The 16,717-nt window shown below is 46.9% G+C and overlaps 1 protein-coding gene across 3 annotated transcripts in view; it reads right to left on the reverse strand.

Annotated features, from left to right (window-relative positions):
- LOC135102230 (cyclin-dependent kinase 6-like) overlaps window positions 1-16,717 on the reverse strand; it is a 164,750-nt gene that overhangs the window by 58,606 nt on the left and 89,427 nt on the right. The window contains exon 5 of one of the 3 annotated variants that reach the window (XM_064007102.1): window positions 5,983-7,697. The exons of the other annotated variants lie outside the window; for them this stretch is intronic. Coding sequence (XP_063863172.1) covers window positions 7,694-7,697 — 4 coding nt within the window. The 3' untranslated portion in view covers window positions 5,983-7,693. Of the gene's footprint in view, window positions 1-5,982; window positions 7,698-16,717 lie in introns of those variants that run through there. 3 annotated transcript variants of the gene reach the window in all.

The following is a 16,717-nucleotide window of genomic DNA, read 5'->3' on the forward strand; positions in this document are numbered from 1 at the left end:
GGCTGGGTGCCGCTGCTCTGCCTAAAACAATGGGGCGCCAAATGCCTTCAGGACAACCGGTTCTCAAACACAAGGGGGCAACCCACACCTTCTGCCGCCGCCGCCACCACCACCACCACCTCCTCCTCCTTCTCCTCCTCCACCTTGAAAAATGGCTCAAGAGGGCTGGTGGGCGGGAGGAGGAGGAGGAGGAGGAGGAGGAGGAGGAGGAGGAGGAGGCGTTGCAGAAGGCTCCCCTCTTCTATTCTTCCTCTTTTTCTTCCTGCCCTTTCCAGGTCTCCTCCTCCCCCTCCTCCTCCTCCTACTTCTCCTCCTCCTCCTTTCAGTATTGGTTTTCTTCTATTGATGCTGCTGCTGCTGCTGCTGCTGCTGCTGTTGTTTCTCCTCCTCCTCCTCCTCCTTCATATCCTCTTGTATAGCTTCTAATTATCTTCTCCTCTTCTTCCTTCTTTTCCTTCTTTCCTACAAACACCACCACCACCAGCTCCTCCTCTTCCTCCTTCTCCTTCCGTATTAGTATTCCTATCATTTATTTTCCTCCTTTCATAGTATCTCCTTTTCTCTTTCTTGCTCTTTCTCTCTTTCGTTCTTATCTTCTTGTCCTTTTACTTCTCTTCCTCATCTTTCATTATTACTTCCTGATCTCCTCCTCCTCCTCCTCCACCTCCTCCTCCTTCTCATCATCATCATCACCATCATCATCATCATCATCATCATCATCATCATCATCATCATCATCGCTCATGACGCAGCGAGGATAAGGACGAAGAAGACGAAGAGGAAGGATTGTAAAAGAAAGACGAGAAGAGAAAGAGAAGAGAAGGGAGGAAACAAGAGATAAGAGGTAATGAAAGAAGAGAAAGGAACAAAGGAAAGAAGAGGAGAGGGAAGATGAGAATGAGATGATGAAAGAAAACAAGAAACAAATAGAAGAAAGTAAGAACGAATAAGTACCGAAAAGGAGCTATAAGTCACGAAGCAAGAGAAGGAAGAGAGAGAATAGAAGAGATAGAGTGGAAAAGAGAAAGAAAGAAAAAGTTAAGTATAAGTTAGTATAACGAGGTTTAAAGGTACAAATGAAAGAAAGCAAGAGAGGGGATGAAGGTGGAAAGGAAAGGAGGGGAGAGAGGGAGAGGGAGAGAGAGAGAGAGGGAAGTGAGAGGAAAGGTCTTATCAGTGAGGGAATTTACGGTTCTCTCCTTTAGCTATGGGTCTCTGTGTGCCCGAGGGAGAGCGGTGATTTGTGAGAGAGAGAGAGAGAGAGAGAGAGAGAGAGAGAGAGAGAGAGAGAGAGAGAGAGAGAGAGAGAGAGAGAGAGAGAGAGAGAGAGAGAGAGAGAGAGAGAGAGAGTCAACAAGTCAATCTCTTTATTATCACTGATGTTAAGAAATTTTTAGACCTTGTAAATGAACTCGTAAATTTTCTTCCTCACCCCTAAGAAAAAAAAATAAATAAATGAAAAAAAAACTACTAAGAAGAAGAGGAAGAAGAAGAAGAAGAAGAAGAAGAAGAAGAAGGCGATGATGATGATCAACAACAACAACAACAACAACAACAACAACAACAACAACAACAACAACAACACCATCGCCACCACCACCACCACCACCAACAACAACAACAACAAAAACAGAAAGAAAAAAAAGAAGAAAAAAAAAAAGACAAGAAGGGGGGCAGCAGCTCCTGAACAGTCGTCGTCAGAGTCGTGGCAGGACGCTGGGAAGGCAGTCGGTGTGGGCGTGTCAGAGTCGAGAATGTACAAGTATGAAAACCTGTACTGTGTTTTAAAGAGAAGCCACGCCCTAGGGAGGTGTGGAACAGGTGTGCAGGTGTGGAGGTGTGGAGGCTGTATAAATGCCAGGCTGTCAGGTGGGAGTGGCCAGGCGGGTGTGGAGGGCGTGGTGGATGGCTGTGGGGAAAGGTGGAGGTGGGTGGAGGTAGGTGGATACTGGATGGGTGAATGGGTGAGGCGCAGGTATGGTATGGGGCAGTAGGAGGAGGAGGAGGAGGAGGAGGAGGAGGAGGAGGAGGAGGAGGAGGAGGAGGAGGAGGAGGAGGAGGAGGAGGAGGAGGAGGAGGAGGAGGAGGAGGAGGAGGAGGAGGGAGGGAGGGAGGGGAAGGACGATACAAGGAATGAAAGGAGAAAATATACAGCAAGCGTTCATCAGAGAGAGAGAGAGAGAGAGAGAGAGAGAGAGAGAGAGAGAGAGAGAGAGAGAGAGAGAGAGAGAGAGAGAGAGAGAGAGAGAGAGAGAGAGAGAGCAAACTGCGTAGGTCTTGATGAGCAAAGGCTTGATGAGAGAGGAAGGGAGAGGAACAGATAGATAGAGAGAGAGAGAGAGAGAGAGAGAGAGAGAGAGAGAGAGAGAGAGAGAGAGCGTGGGCGGAGGCGTGGCTGCCTGCTTCAAACACGGCCTCCAAACTCAAAAAATTGACGTGGTGCTGCCTGAAGGAATGGAGGCGCTGTTCTTCAGAGTGGTAATAAATGACAGCACAGGACTCCTCCTGTGTGTCATGTACCGTCCCCCAAGGCAAGGACGTTCAGCGCTGGATTTTCTGACGGAGGAATTGGACACTATGCTACAGCGGCACAAGTGTTCCCACGTCATGATTCTGGGGGATCTAAACTTCCACCTGGAGCAGGATGCCTTTAACAGCCTCCTGATGGTGCAGGGTCTGACGAACCACGTGTCCTTCCCTACACATGAGAGGGGAGGGTCGCTGGACCCTGTGCTAACAGATCTCCCTGACTCCAGCATCGTCTGCCATCAACTGGGGACGGTGGGCACCTCCGACCACCACGCCGTGCTGGCACGAGTCAAGCTGGATATAGCGAGGGAGGCCGCCGCCCGCGCACTATCTGGCTGTGGGAGCAGGCTGACTGGGCATCCCTGAGACACGACATCGTTCGCTTGGACTGGGACGCCCTACTGATAGGCAACGCGGAGGAAAAGGCCCGTGCCCTCACCACCAAACTCCTTGCCCTCCAGCAGCAACACGTCCCCAGCAGAAGGTACCTCGTTAGGCCTAATGACCCTGCTTGGTTTGGTTACCGATGCCGAGCGGCCGCTGAGGCTAAACACGAAGCCTGGGTGAGGTACAAACGTCGTCCAACACACTACAACTGGGCCCAACACCGTGTGGCGTGTAGACGGGTGACAGCTACCTGCAGGTGGGCGAGACGGCAGCAGCGAGAGGACCTGAGGCAAAAGCTCTGTGGCTCAGGGGTTGGCCACAAGACCTGGTGGAGGCTTGTCAAGGAGCAGCAAGGAACAGGCCGCCGCGACACTGTTCCTCCACTAACAAGGCCGGACGGGACAACAGCCGCCAGCAGTGAGGACAAGGCTTCTCTACTCGCTGATTTTTTCGCAGAGAAGATGTCAGTCACTGATCCGGGTAGACGTCCACCTCACCTCCCTCAGGAAACAGACCACACCGTCGCCGATGTTCAGGTGACACGTGAACAGGTGGAGCGGCTGATGAGGGAAGTAGAGGAGAACAAAGCCACCGGCCCGGACGACATCAGCCCGCGGCTCCTCAAACGTTGCGCCAGTGAGCTGTCAGGTCCTCTCACCAGCGTCTTCAGGGCCTGCCTGATGGAGCACAGGTGGCCCTCTATATGGAAGGAGGCGCCAGTGGTACCAGCCCACAAGAAGAACTCAAAGTCTGAGCCCAGCAACTACAGACCCATCTCGCTGCTCTCCGTGGTGGGCAAGTTGCTGGAGCAGGTGGTGGCAGGTGTCATCTGTCATCACCTGAGTGAGCACCGCCTCCTCTCAGACAGACAGTTCGGCTTCCGGCCTGGCCGCTCAGCAAGCGGACCTCCTCACCCTCCTCTCCCAAGGCTGGCAGGATGCCCTGGACGAAGGTCTGGATACTCTTGTGGTGGCCCTGGACATTGCTGGGGCCTTTGATAGGGTCTGGCACGCGGGGCTTGTAAAAAAGCTTTGCGCCAAGGGTATCCAGGGCAACCTCCTTGCACTGCTCGAGGACTACCTCAGGGGAGAATCCTCCGGGTAGTCATCAATGGACAGGCATCCCAGCCGTTACCTATACAGGCCTCAGTTCCACAGGGTTCAGTGTTGGGCCCGATCCTGTGGAACATATACATCGATGACCTCCTGCGGCAAATCCCGACTCTGCTTGCATACGCCGACGACTGCAATCTCTCCCGCTCCTACTGCCGCTCCGACAGTCAACGAGCCGTTAGAGAGCTAAATAGGCAGCTCAGGCTGGTGATGGAGTGGGGAGAGGCGTGGCAAGTCAGCTTCGCTCCAGAAAAGACGCAGGCCATGGTCATCTCACGGTCCCCAGCTGCCTCCCCAGCCGTCTCAGGCTGTCTGATTTTTGGAGGCCAGACACTTCCCCTCCAGGAACACGTCAAGTTGCTGGGAGTGACGGTGGACTGTGGCCTGCGCTTTGACCGCCATGTTGCTGCTGTTGCCCACCAGGTCTCCCAGCGAGTCTCTGCACTGCGTCGGATGTCAGGAAACCTCGACTCCCGGGGCATCCTCACACTGTACAAGGCTCAGATACGGCCTTGTATGGAGTACAGTGCCTTGTCCTGGATGTCGAGTGCCCCCACCCACTTGCAGAGACTGGATGCTGTGCAACGCCGTGCTCTGCGCTTGGTGGGGATGGACGGACAGCAGCAGCAGCAGCAGGAGGAGCAGACCGGAGTCACGTCGCTGAGCATCGGCGGGACGTGTCGGCGCTGGTGGTCCAGCACAAGGCCCGGGTTCTGGAGGTCCCTCATCTCAGCTCGATAAGGCTCCCACCACGAGCTGTCCAGAGGGAGTCCAGGACCACCACCTCTAATGACATGCTGGTGCAAGTGCCTCGATCTTACTCGAGGCAGCACCAACGCTCTTACAGCTAGAACCTCCAGACTGTGGAATGTGTTTACGGCAGCCACGAGTGATACACAGACAATGACACTCCAGCAAGTGAAAGTGGCTGCACACAGGTGGCGTAAAACACAACCCCCACACTAGTGCTGTGTTAATCATGTCTATATATATATATATATAGTAGGATGAGTTTACTTTTTGTATATATTTTCTTCCTTACATTTAAGTATAGGCTTTTCAAATAACAGCATAAAAAACGTGTTGTTTTAAGCCTGATGTAAATTTTGTTTAAATAAAAAAAAAAAAAAAAAAAAAAAAAAAGAGAGAGAGAGAGAGAGAGAGAGAGAGAGAGAGAGAGAGAGAGAGAGAGAGAGAGAGAGAGAGAGAGAGAGAGAGAGAGAGAGAGAGAGAGAGACTCTGAAGGGAGGAATAGGAAGGGAAGGGAAGGGAAGGGAAGGGAAGGGAAGGGAAGGGAAGGGAAGGGAAGGAAAGGAAAGGAAAGGAAAGGAAAGGAAAGGAAAGGAAAGGAAATGGAAGGGAAGGGAAGGGAAGGGAATGAGAGGGAAAGAAAGAGAAGGGAATGGAAGGAGAGGAGAAGGGAATGGAAATGAAGGGAGAGGAAGGGAAGGGAAGGGAAGGGAAGGGAAGGGAAGGGAAGGGAAGGGAAGGGAAGGGACAGGAGACGAAGGGAAGAGAAGGAAAGGAGACGAAGGAAAGGAATGGGAAGGGAAGGGAGAGGAAGAGAGGAGAAGGGAAGGAAAGGGAGGGCGCCCCATAAATGGCACCTTAAACCCTGATCCTTGCACACGCCGGCACACTCACTATCCCCCTCCTCCTCCTCCTCCTCCTCCTTCAGACGCATTCCTGCAGGATCTCCCTCCGACGCTTCCTTAAGAAACCTTTGTCCTGCGCTGAGGACTCCTGCTGCTACTACTCCTACTGCTGCTGCTACTACTACTACTACTACTACTACTACTACTACTACTATTACAACTACTACTTCTACTACTACTACTTCTATTTCTACTGCTACTACTACTATTACTGCTTCTGTTCTTTCTGTTATACTACTATTACTGCTGCTGGTGCTACTGCTACTACTATACTACTACTGATACTACGTGTGTGTGTGTGTGTGTGTGTGTGTGTGTGTGTGTGTGTGTGTGTGTGTGTGTGTGTGTGTGTGTGTGTGTGTGTGTGTGTGTGTGTGTGTGTGTGTGTGTGTGTGTGTGTGTGTGTGTGTGTGTGTGTGTGTGTGTGTGTGTACTCTCAAACTAATACCTAACCTATGAATCTTTCTAAAACCTTTTCTACAAATCCCTTTTCAAACACACATGGACAAATAAAAACGATAAAAAAAAATAAATAAATAAAGCTCCACAGCCACGGATATATATATAAAGAAAAAAACACCACAAAACTTCTTCTTTTATCCGCCCTTCCTTCAATCCTGTCAAATTGCAGTCCTCTTCTATGGGAGCGTGAAAAGAAGACGAAGCAGGGAAAGAGGAGTCACTGCTGGGGGGACATCCTTCTTAAGACGGATTCTGGGGACATTTGGGCATTTTGTGACTGCTTACGAGGAGGGATGAACACACACACACACACACACACACACACACACACACACACACACACACACACACACACACAGGCAGACTATCACTGGGCGTAGTTCCTGAACGCAGACAGAAATATGAGCAAATCTCTCTCTCTCTCTCTCTCTCTCTCTCTCTCTCTCTCTCTCTCTCTCTCTCTCTCTCTCTCTCTCTGATACGCACCTTACAAGAGCCAGAGGAGGAAGAGGACAAGAAGATAAGAGGAGAAAACATGTGAGAGGAATACGTGTACCCTTCCTCCTCATCCTCGTCCTCCTCTATACTCTTCCATATGCTCGCCTCCTCTCTTCTTCCCTGTCTTTTATACCATCATTTCCTTCTCCCTATCCTTACATAGCAATTCTCTGTCATTCTCCCTTTTTCTGTGTTACTTATATTCTTCCTTGGTTCACCCTTTCATTCGTTAATTCCTTTCGTTTTCTTTCTATTTGCTTACTTTCTCTTTCCTTGCTTCCTTCATTCCCATTCTATTTCATGCTTCTCCTTTTCTCTTTTATAGCATGTACTAGTTATCGTTTTCTTTTTTATTACTTCTCTTAACATTGCCATCTCTTCTCTTTTCATTGATGTATCCAATCCTTTTCCCCACTCTCTCTTTTTTTCTGTATTACTGTTTTATGCATTCGTTCAGTCCTCTTTCTCTTGTTATTTTCCTTTCTTTTTATGCATTACTGGTTCCGATAAGCTTTCTTTTATCTTCTTTTCTTTCTATTCAATCATTCCTTCATTTCAATCTTTCTTTCCATTGTTCCTTTTACTCTTTCCCCCTTTTCTATCATGTTCCCTACATTACCTTCCCTACCTAATCTACCCTTTTATCATCTTTCCCCTTATTCATCCCCTTTTCAACCGTTACTTCCATCATCCCTTCCCCTTTGCAACTCTTTCAATACTATCACCATATTTTTTTTTTTACTGTTTCCCTTTTCAATTGCTACTTTCCATTCCTCCTATCTCTTCTGTTCACCTTTTCAATAGCATCTCTTAAATTACTAAACCTTATCTTACCTGCATTCCTCCAACCCTTCACCCTTTCTTTACCTTCCCTATCTCACTCTTCCCTGCCCTGCCCGTCCCTCACAGCACACACAAACACGCTCATACAAGGGACAAGGTACAAGGGGATAGGTTAGGTACCCACGTATAGCAGATGGTGCGGCAGGAATGCAGGGACAGTCATTACCTTGTCACCTGCGGCAGTTCTCAGGTGACACACGCAGACACTCACCTGCAGAAAAGGAGAAAAGTACTAATTAAAGGGTTGTACAGCTAAGGTGAATAGGTGAAGGGGAGGAGAAAAGAGGGAGATTCATTTTAAGTTCTCTCTCTCTCTCTCGTTTGCCTTAATGAGTTTTGTGTGACAGGTAAATGTGTTAACTTTATGCTTTCTTTTTACCTGTGATTAAGTGACTGACTGGTTAACTGACTGGGTAACTCTCTCTCTCTCTCTCTCTCTCTCTCTCTCTCTCTCTCTCTCTCTCTCTCTCTCTCTCTCTCTCTCTCTCTCTCTCTCTCTCTCTCTTTCTCACCTCTTGCACACTTGTCATTAGCATAAACAAGGCCCACCCTCGCTCCCCTTTACCGCCCCCATTCTCCCCATCCTCCCCATTTTCCGCCCCGTGATGGATGCTGCCGCGGCGCCCCATGCAAAGTGTTCTAATTAAAGATGCGGGGGCAGAGGAGGTGCTCGGAATGGGTAAGAGGAGGCTTGTATGAAAGGCTGGCTAGAGTGAGGAATGGGGACATGGACTGGGCAGATGGGGATGGGTTGGGGTGGGTGGGAGTGAGGGAAAGAAGGTTTGGGGAATAGACATGAGGAGGGGTATGTGTAACTAGGCTGAGAAATGAGGGAGTAAAGAACAGGATATGGTGGAGTGTGTGGATGTGAGGTTTGTGAGTGAATAATGAAATGGTTCTATTTTCCGATGTTTTTTTTTTTTCAGTTAAGCGATGCAAAACAGCATTATTTTCATATTTCCTTATCTTCTTGAACAACATCACTACAGTATGAAAAATTCTAATGAAAACATTCTTGTATTCTTTTATTTGTTTCAATTAAGCAATTAAACATATTTTCCTTTTTTTAATCTTCTTCAGTCACATTACGAAAAAATTCCATTAATTTTTCTTCTCAACTATGCAATGAAAATGTTCTCGCGTTTTCCAAGTTGTACTTACTTAACTGAACAATTGAAATTCTTCTAATACTTTACATTTTTTTTTACTCAGCTTCACAATAAAGGAAGCTAATACTTCGACTTCTTTTTTCATCTCATGGTAATTTTCCGGTAGGAGAAGCAACCCCCTCATAATCACTTCCTCATTTTCTCCCCAACATCTCACAGTTATTTTTATTTATCTATTTATTTTATTTATTTATTTTTTTTTCGGATGGAGCAGTAGCGCCTCCTCATAATACTATCGGGCACCATGGGATACACATCGCAGCACCGCCATAACTCAACGCTTAATCCTATTCCTGATCATTTCTCCACCGCCATTACCCTTATCTCCCATCCACAATTAACGAAGACTCCTTGAAAAAAAAAAAAAAAGTTAAATAACCAACAACAAGGCCACCAGTACTAAACTACATACCTCCACCTACTCCACCCTCCCTCCACCACCACCACAACCACCACCTCCACCACCACCACCACCTCCACCACCACCACCACCCTCCTCCCCCTCCTTCAGGTAAGCCTAAACAGGTACTACAGTAACCCCGGCTTGGCGTGTTAATAATGGATTATAGATGAACAAATGGCTAAGGTATCCTCCTCCTTCCTCCTACTCCCTCCTCCCCTTCCTCATCTCCTCCCATCATCTCCCGAGGCGCCCCATTCACCCATCACGCCAGACACTCGTGTATGATTAGAAATATTCAATCAGCCGACATGAAACAGCAGATGAGAGGAGATTAACAAGAATGAGTCGAGGAGGAGGAGGAGGAGGAGGAGGAGGAGGAGGAGGAGGAGGAGGAGGAGGAGGAGGAGGAGGAGGAGGAGGAATGACCATTGGAATGCAAGTCAAGGAAGACCGGAAAGAGGAAATGAATATGAAATAGGGATGAGTTTTGAAAGATGGACGAGTAAGGAGAAAAGGAAAAACATTACGAAATAGGAAGAGAGAGGAAGATACTCGTATATAAAAAATGAAGAAGTAGGAAGAGAGTGAAAAAATAACAACGGAGGAGAAAGGAGAATGCAATAATACGATGAATAAATGCAGAAAGAAGATAAACTTAAGAGTACAAATAAACATGAAGGACGGAGATAAATATACGAAAGAAGGAAAAAAAATACAAAACAGAGATGAATTACGAAAAAATATCAACAAACAAAATAGAAGTTAAAAAATTCAGAAAAACGGAGAGAGAGAGAGAGAGAGAGAGAGAGAGAGAGAGAGAGAGAGAGAGAGAGAGAGAGAGAGAGAGAGAGAGAGAGAGAGGCCACAAAGGTATTCATGCCAAACTCCCCTGACCTCATATTCTCACCAACACCATAATTATTACCTTGTTTTCTTCTCCCCTCATTCCCCACTCCTTCCCGCTCTGCCTCCCCCTCCCATTCCTTTCTAGGCCTAACCAGCGTTCTATTCGGCCTCTCCCGGTCCCCCGTGACCTTGGCGAGGGCACAGAAGTCGGCCTAACGTCACACATCCACCCGTCACACCTCCCGTCCACCCATCATGTATTGTGACGGGGGAGAATTCAGTACCAAGTCATCTATTGAGTGACTTAGACAGCTGATGTGGTGGTGGTGGTGGTGGTGGTGGTTGTGGAGAGGAGAGGAGAGGAGAGGAGAGGAGAGGAGAGGAGAGGAGAGGAGAGGAGAGGAGAGGAGAGGAGGAGGTGGAGGAGGAGGAGAAAGAAGAAGAAGAAGAAGAAGAAGAAGAAGAAGGAAGGAAGGAAGGAAGGAAGGAAGGAAGGAAGGAAGGAAGGAAGGAAGGAAGGAAGGAAGGAAGGAAGGAAGAAAGAAAGAAAGAAAGAAAGAAAGAAAGAAAGAAAGAAAGAAAGAAAGAAAAAAAAGAAAAAACATCAAGGCAAAGAAAAAGAAGAGAAGGTGATGGAAGAGGAGAAGAGTATAAATTTTTGAGAGCACGACTTAAACCCCTTCAAGTTACAACGACACAACAGGGAGGTCATAAAGCGCCAGGCTGGATAACAATACAGCGCTACTTCCTCCACCTGACAAATCACCGTGAGCCAGGATCGAACCTGTGACCTTTAGGCTGCGAAACAGTACACTACCACACAGCCATCTGGTTAGGGAGAGCAAGGGAGACTAGGAAAGAGAGGGGATGTTGAAAAGTAAAGAAATAGGGAGATTACGAAAGGGAGAGGGGCTAGATAAGTAAACAAATAGGATTTTAAGAGAGGAGAGCTAGAGAAGGGAAGAAATAGGAGGGTTAGAAATGGGAGGAAATGCACATAAGTTAAAGGAAATAAGAAGGAAATAGGGAGAGGAAAAGGAAGAGATAGAAGGAAGGCATGGGGTATTAGTAAAATGAGGGAATGGGAAGGAATATGAATGGGGGAGTGAAAAGAATGGGGATGGAATGGGAAAAGTAATGGGGACAGGGGCAGTGAAGGCAGCGTAATGGGAGATGTGGTAAGGAAGAGAAGAGACAAAAAGAGAACGGAGCCGGTGTGTATAGTTGCATATTGTTTTTTATTCACATTCATTCATTTATACTTTCACATACAGCCATTCATTCATCCATACATTCACGTAACCTTTTAAAAATTACCATTCACAAAAACAAAAACAAAAAGAAAACTAAAATAAAAATAAATACACAAAAAGCGCCAAAACTTACAAAACGAAAACAAAACACACACACACACACACACACACACACACACACATACCACCACCACCACCACCCTCAAAAACACCTGTTCCTATACACACAACACACACCTGTACGAAACCTACCCAATAAGCTAAGCCCACCTGAAGGAGCATTGAACACCCTTCCCGACACACACACAACAAAGGAAGAGGATCTCACACAGATAAAAGGCATTGAACTCCACATCTTCAGCTGCTGGGACGCTCTCGAGGCAGGACCAGAGAATAGGAGGCGGTGAAAGGGAGCAGAAACGTCCATTTTCACCACTTAAGGGAGGATCGAATCGTACAAAACAAGATCGAGTATACGGGATGAAAAAAAGTGACCGAAACCTTTATTTAAACTGAAGGAACCGATAAGAAAAGCGACCCAATGCAGTTCTGAGAGGAAAAAGGAATCGGAACGTGTCATTTCCAACCTCAAAAGGGATTGAATCTAATGGGATGTGACCAAAAGCAGTTATAAGAAGAAAAAGAAAGATAAGTTCAATTATATTCCACGTATTAAGAAAGGAAATGCTGAAAAAAATATATATATATTAAAACTCATAAACGATACAACACAACTGGAAATTTGTCGATGAGAGAGAGAGAGAGAGAGAGAGAGAGAGAGAGAGAGAGAGAGAGAGAGAGAGAGAGAGAGAGAGAGAGAGAGAGAGAGAGAGAGAAACACACACACACACAGAGGAGGGAATCCAGCACCACTAAAAAGGACTGGAACCCACATTTCAGGCCCCAGAAAGGACTGAGTGAGCGGCGCGGCGTGAGCGGGCCATTAGAGGCGTCACGTCACGGGCGCGGCGTAAACGAGGCAATTAAGGGGGATAATTAGCGTTAAAATAGAAGTAATTAAGGGTGTCGATACCTTTTTAGAAGTTGGAAAGGCGCTGGTATTGGTGGTGGTGGTGGTGGTGGTTAGTGTGGAATGAACGCAAACACACGCACACATTCTCTCTCTCTCTCTCTCTCTCTCTCTCTCTCTCTCTCTCTCTCTCTCTCTCTCTCTCTCTCTCTCTCTCTCTCTCTCGTGTTCATCTCCATCACAAAGGCCCCATCAGCATTTCTTCGTAGAGAGAGAGAGAGAGAGAGAGAGAGAGAGAGAGAGAGAGAGAGAGAGAGAGAGAGAGAGAGAGAGAGAGAGAGAGAGAGAGAGAGAGAGAGAGAGAGAGAGAGAGAGAGAGAGAGAGAGAGAGAGAGAGAGAGAGAGAGAGGGGGGCTTATCATGCAACCACACCTTAATTCCTATACTAATCCCACAACCACCACCATCATGACCATCACCACAACCGATAAAAGACATCAAAAATACCACTGACCTTCTCCTCCTCTACCTCCTCTTTCTCCTCCCCCACCAGACCCCCGGTAAAGCAAAGACTAACCAAAGAGAGAAGCTGAGTAAGGAAAAAGTAGAAAAATCAGCATAATATTCGCAGGCTGATAAGAGAAGCGAGTCCCGCAGCCTTGGGTCTTTGGGAGGTATTTATAAAGCATGGATAAAGACAAGGGGGGAGGGGGAAAAAAGTTGTCTCAAAGCTGGTTCATGGCAAACTCAGTCGCCCATATCCTGCAGCAGGTTACTGGGAGGTTGGTGGGAGAGAGGGAGAGGGTGGGAGAAGATGGGTAGGTGGGTGGGTGAGGGAGAAGGAACAGAGGAGGAGGGTTGGGAGTAGGATGTAGGGTGGGAGAGGAAAGAGACATACATACACACACGAACACACACTGGCTAAATGACTGACTGATTGACAAAGAACAAACAAACAGGAAAAAATAAGAGGAAAGTTGACAGACTGGCTGACAAAACACCAAATGACAGACAGACAGACAGACAGAAGGAGGAAGATATATTGATGAAAGAAAAGATAACAGAAGGAAGGGAGGAGAGAAAAAGGAGGCAGGCAGGAAGGAAGGACACGAAAGAAAAGAAATTAATAATGAAAGACAATGTGATGAACACATAGAACGGAAAAGAAATTAGTGAAAAGAAAAGAGAAGATAGAAGAAAAGAAGGAAGGAAAGACGAAGGAGCGAGAGAAGGAATTCGCACCATGACATTGATAATACTGGAGAGAGAGAGAGAGAGAGAGAGAGAGAGAGAGAGAGAGAGAGAGAGAGAGAGAGAGAGAGAGAGAGAGAGAGAGAGAGAGAGAGAGAGAGAGCGGGGGGTTGCATTATTGCACACACGAACACTGTCTGCAAGGAGTCAGGTCGCTGCGAGGTGACTGACTCTCCCTCTCAAGGACGTCTCTCTCTCTCTCTCTCTCTCTCTCTCTCTCTCTCTCTCTCTCTCTCTTCCCACAGGTTGATTTTGCTCTTTTACTTCCTTCTTTTTAGACGTTCTTCATTCTCTCTCTCTCTCTCTCTCTCTCTCTCTCTCTCTCTCTCTCTCTCTCTCTCTCTCTCTCTCTCTCTCTCTCTCTCTGCCGAAATATTACATGTATTTATAATGATAGACAGACAGCAAACAGCCAGCCAGCCAGCCAGCCAGACAGACAGACAGACAGACAGACAGAGAGACAGACAGATACAGATAGACAAACATACAGACAGACAAACAGACAGTGTGCAAAAGAATCTGGAAAGAATTTGCGTGGTCAAGTTTAAAAGGAACACTCTCTCTCTCTCTCTCTCTCTCTCTCTCTCTCTCTCTCTCTCTCTCTCTCTCTCTCTCTCTCTCTCTCTCTCGTAATTCTTTCTTGTTCTTCCCTCTTACCCATCATTATCGTCTTTTTTTTTCTCTCTCCCCTTCCTCCTCCTCCTTCTTATCAAACTATGCTTTTTCTTTTTGTTTTCTCTTCCTTCTCCCTCCACCTTCTCTTTGCCAAACTTTTCGTCTTCCTACACATTCTTCCCATCAGTTTTTATTCTTTCTTTATTTATTTTTACCTTATTGTTCCCCCTCCTTTCTTTCTGTCTTCCTCTTCTCTTCCTCCTACTCTTTCTTCTTACTCATCCTCCGTTTTTCTAAACTTTACACATTTTTTCCCATCATGTTTACTTTTCTTTCTTTTTTTCTTATTTATCTTAGTACTACTACTACTACTACTACTACTACTACTACTAAACCTTTATTTCCCCCTCAGGATGAAACGCCTCGACGCCCTCATCCCGTGGATGGGCGGGCAGGGTGGGTGGGTGAGTGGGGAGGTGGGTGGTAGGTAGATGGGTGAATAGGTGGGCAGTGGGTGGTGGGTGGGTCGAAATAAAACAGCACGGATGACCACTCCGCTCCCCACAATCTTCTCCCCGAATCACCACCACCTCACACCACACACACACACACACACACACACACACACACACACACATCATGATCCTTTTCTCCCAACCCTAACCTTTTTTTTTTTTTTTGTCTTTTCTCTCCTCTCTTTCTCATCTCTCGTCTTTCTCCTTCAGCTTCCTCTCCGTGATCTTTTCTTCCTCCTCCTCCTCCTCCTTCGCCTCTCTACTAGTCACCCTTTCTTTGCATGACTTTTAAATCTATCCATCTCCACAATTATCATTAATCTCTCTCTCTCTCTCTCTCTCTCTCTCTCTCTCTCTCTCTCTCTCTCTCTCTCTCTCTCACGGAAAAGGAAAAAAAGAGGTTAAACTAAAATTTCGTCATGCACTGCTGACTGACTGACTTCACGTGTGTGTGTGTGTGTGTGTGTGTGTGTGTGTGTGTGTGTGTGTGTGTGTGTGTGTGTGTGTGTGTGTGTGTGTGTGTGTGTGTGGAGGTCGAGGGCATGTGCACGGCTCGGGACGAAGGCAGTGGTCATGAGTACAAAGGTTCGTGTTAATCTGGCGAGGAATGTTGGGAATGCGAGGAGGAGTCATGTTTGTTACGCCCTTCTTCACTTTCCCCTCCTCCCCTTTTTCTCTTTCTCCATTCTCTCTTCCTTCCTTACCTACTAATTTTTGCACTGTCCGTCTGTATTGTTTCTCTTCTTTCGGTTCTTTTAATCTGTCGGCCTCTATCTCTTTGTCTCTCCTGCTCTCCTTTTTCTCACTCTTCATTCTCTCATTCTTCCTTCCTTGTTTCTCTCATTTTTGCACTTTGGTCTGTCTGCATTGCTTCTATTCTCTCTCTCTCTCTCTCTCTCTCTCTCTCTCTCTCTCTCTCTCTCTCTCTCTCTCTCTCTCTAACAAGTCTATAAAGATATCTAGTTTATTTTTATGATTGTATGAATGATAACACTGACAGGAAAGAAAGGAGGAGGAGGAGGAGGAGGAGGAGGAGGAGGAGGAGGAGGAGGAGGAGGAGGAGGAGGAGGAGGAGGAGGAGGAGGAGGAGGAGGAGGAGGAGGAGAAGAAGAAGAAGAAGAAGAAGAAGAAGAAGAAGAAGAAGAAGAAGAAGAAGAAGAAGAAGAAGAAGAAGAAGAACAACAACAACAACAACAACAACAACAACAACAACAACAACAACAACAACAACAAAAACAACATGATGATGATGAAGACGAAGAAGAAGAAGAAAGACTAAGACTATCACAAAGAAACATTAACAACAACAAAATTGACAAAAAAAAAAAAAAAAAAAACAAGGAGAAGAAAAGCCAGAAACAGGAACACCACAAGGACACGGACACAGCAACAGCAACAAGAAGAGAAAAGAAAACGCAACACAAGACAACACACACAAGAAACTTCGCACACACCCACGTCGCGTCACCCACGAGCGCGCCATCTATTGGACGAAATGGGAACTGACTTGAGAGATTTCAACGCCGCCCAGTCTTGTCCAGTCAGTATGTGTCGGCCCGTGGGAGGGAGAGGAAGAGGGAGGAGAGGGAGAGGGATGGGAAATCAACACAATGAAAAGCGGAAGGACATGGGAAAGGTAGATGAAAGGCAAGGAAAAGGAGAGAAAGGAAAGAAAGGAAGAATAGTGTGGGTTATGGCCATACAGAGAGAGAGAGAGAGAGAGAGAGAGAGTGGGTTAGGGTGCTGCTGGGGAAGTTGGAGAACCATTGTTTAGTCTCTCTCTCTCTCTCTCTCTCTCTCTCTCTCTCTCTCTCTCTCTCTCTCTCTCTCTCTCTCTCATGCCACGTGGTTCTCAACGCAGCATAGGGAGAAGATGAGAGGAAAGGAGAAAGGGATAAGAGAGCGTGATAGAAGGAAAGGGAAGGAGAGGGAATGAGGTGAAGGAAGCGATGGGAGAGAAGGAATGGTCAGCATCGCCTTAGCAGAGAGAGAGAGAGAGAGAGAGAGAGAGAGAGAGAGAGAGAGAGAGAGAGAGAGAGAGAGAGAGAGAGAGAGAGAGAGAGAGAGAGAGAGAGAGAGAGAGAGAGAGAGAGAGAGAGAGAGAGAGAGAGAGAGAGAGAGAGAGAGAGAGAGAGAGAGAGAGAGAGAGAGAAATGAAAAAAAACGCACGTATGTAAATCAGGAAATAACTTAAAAAAAAAAGAAATTT

This window comes from Scylla paramamosain, chromosome 7, assembly GCF_035594125.1.
Source record: "Scylla paramamosain isolate STU-SP2022 chromosome 7, ASM3559412v1, whole genome shotgun sequence".
In the NCBI taxonomy this organism is placed as follows: Eukaryota; Metazoa; Arthropoda; class Malacostraca; order Decapoda; family Portunidae; genus Scylla; species Scylla paramamosain.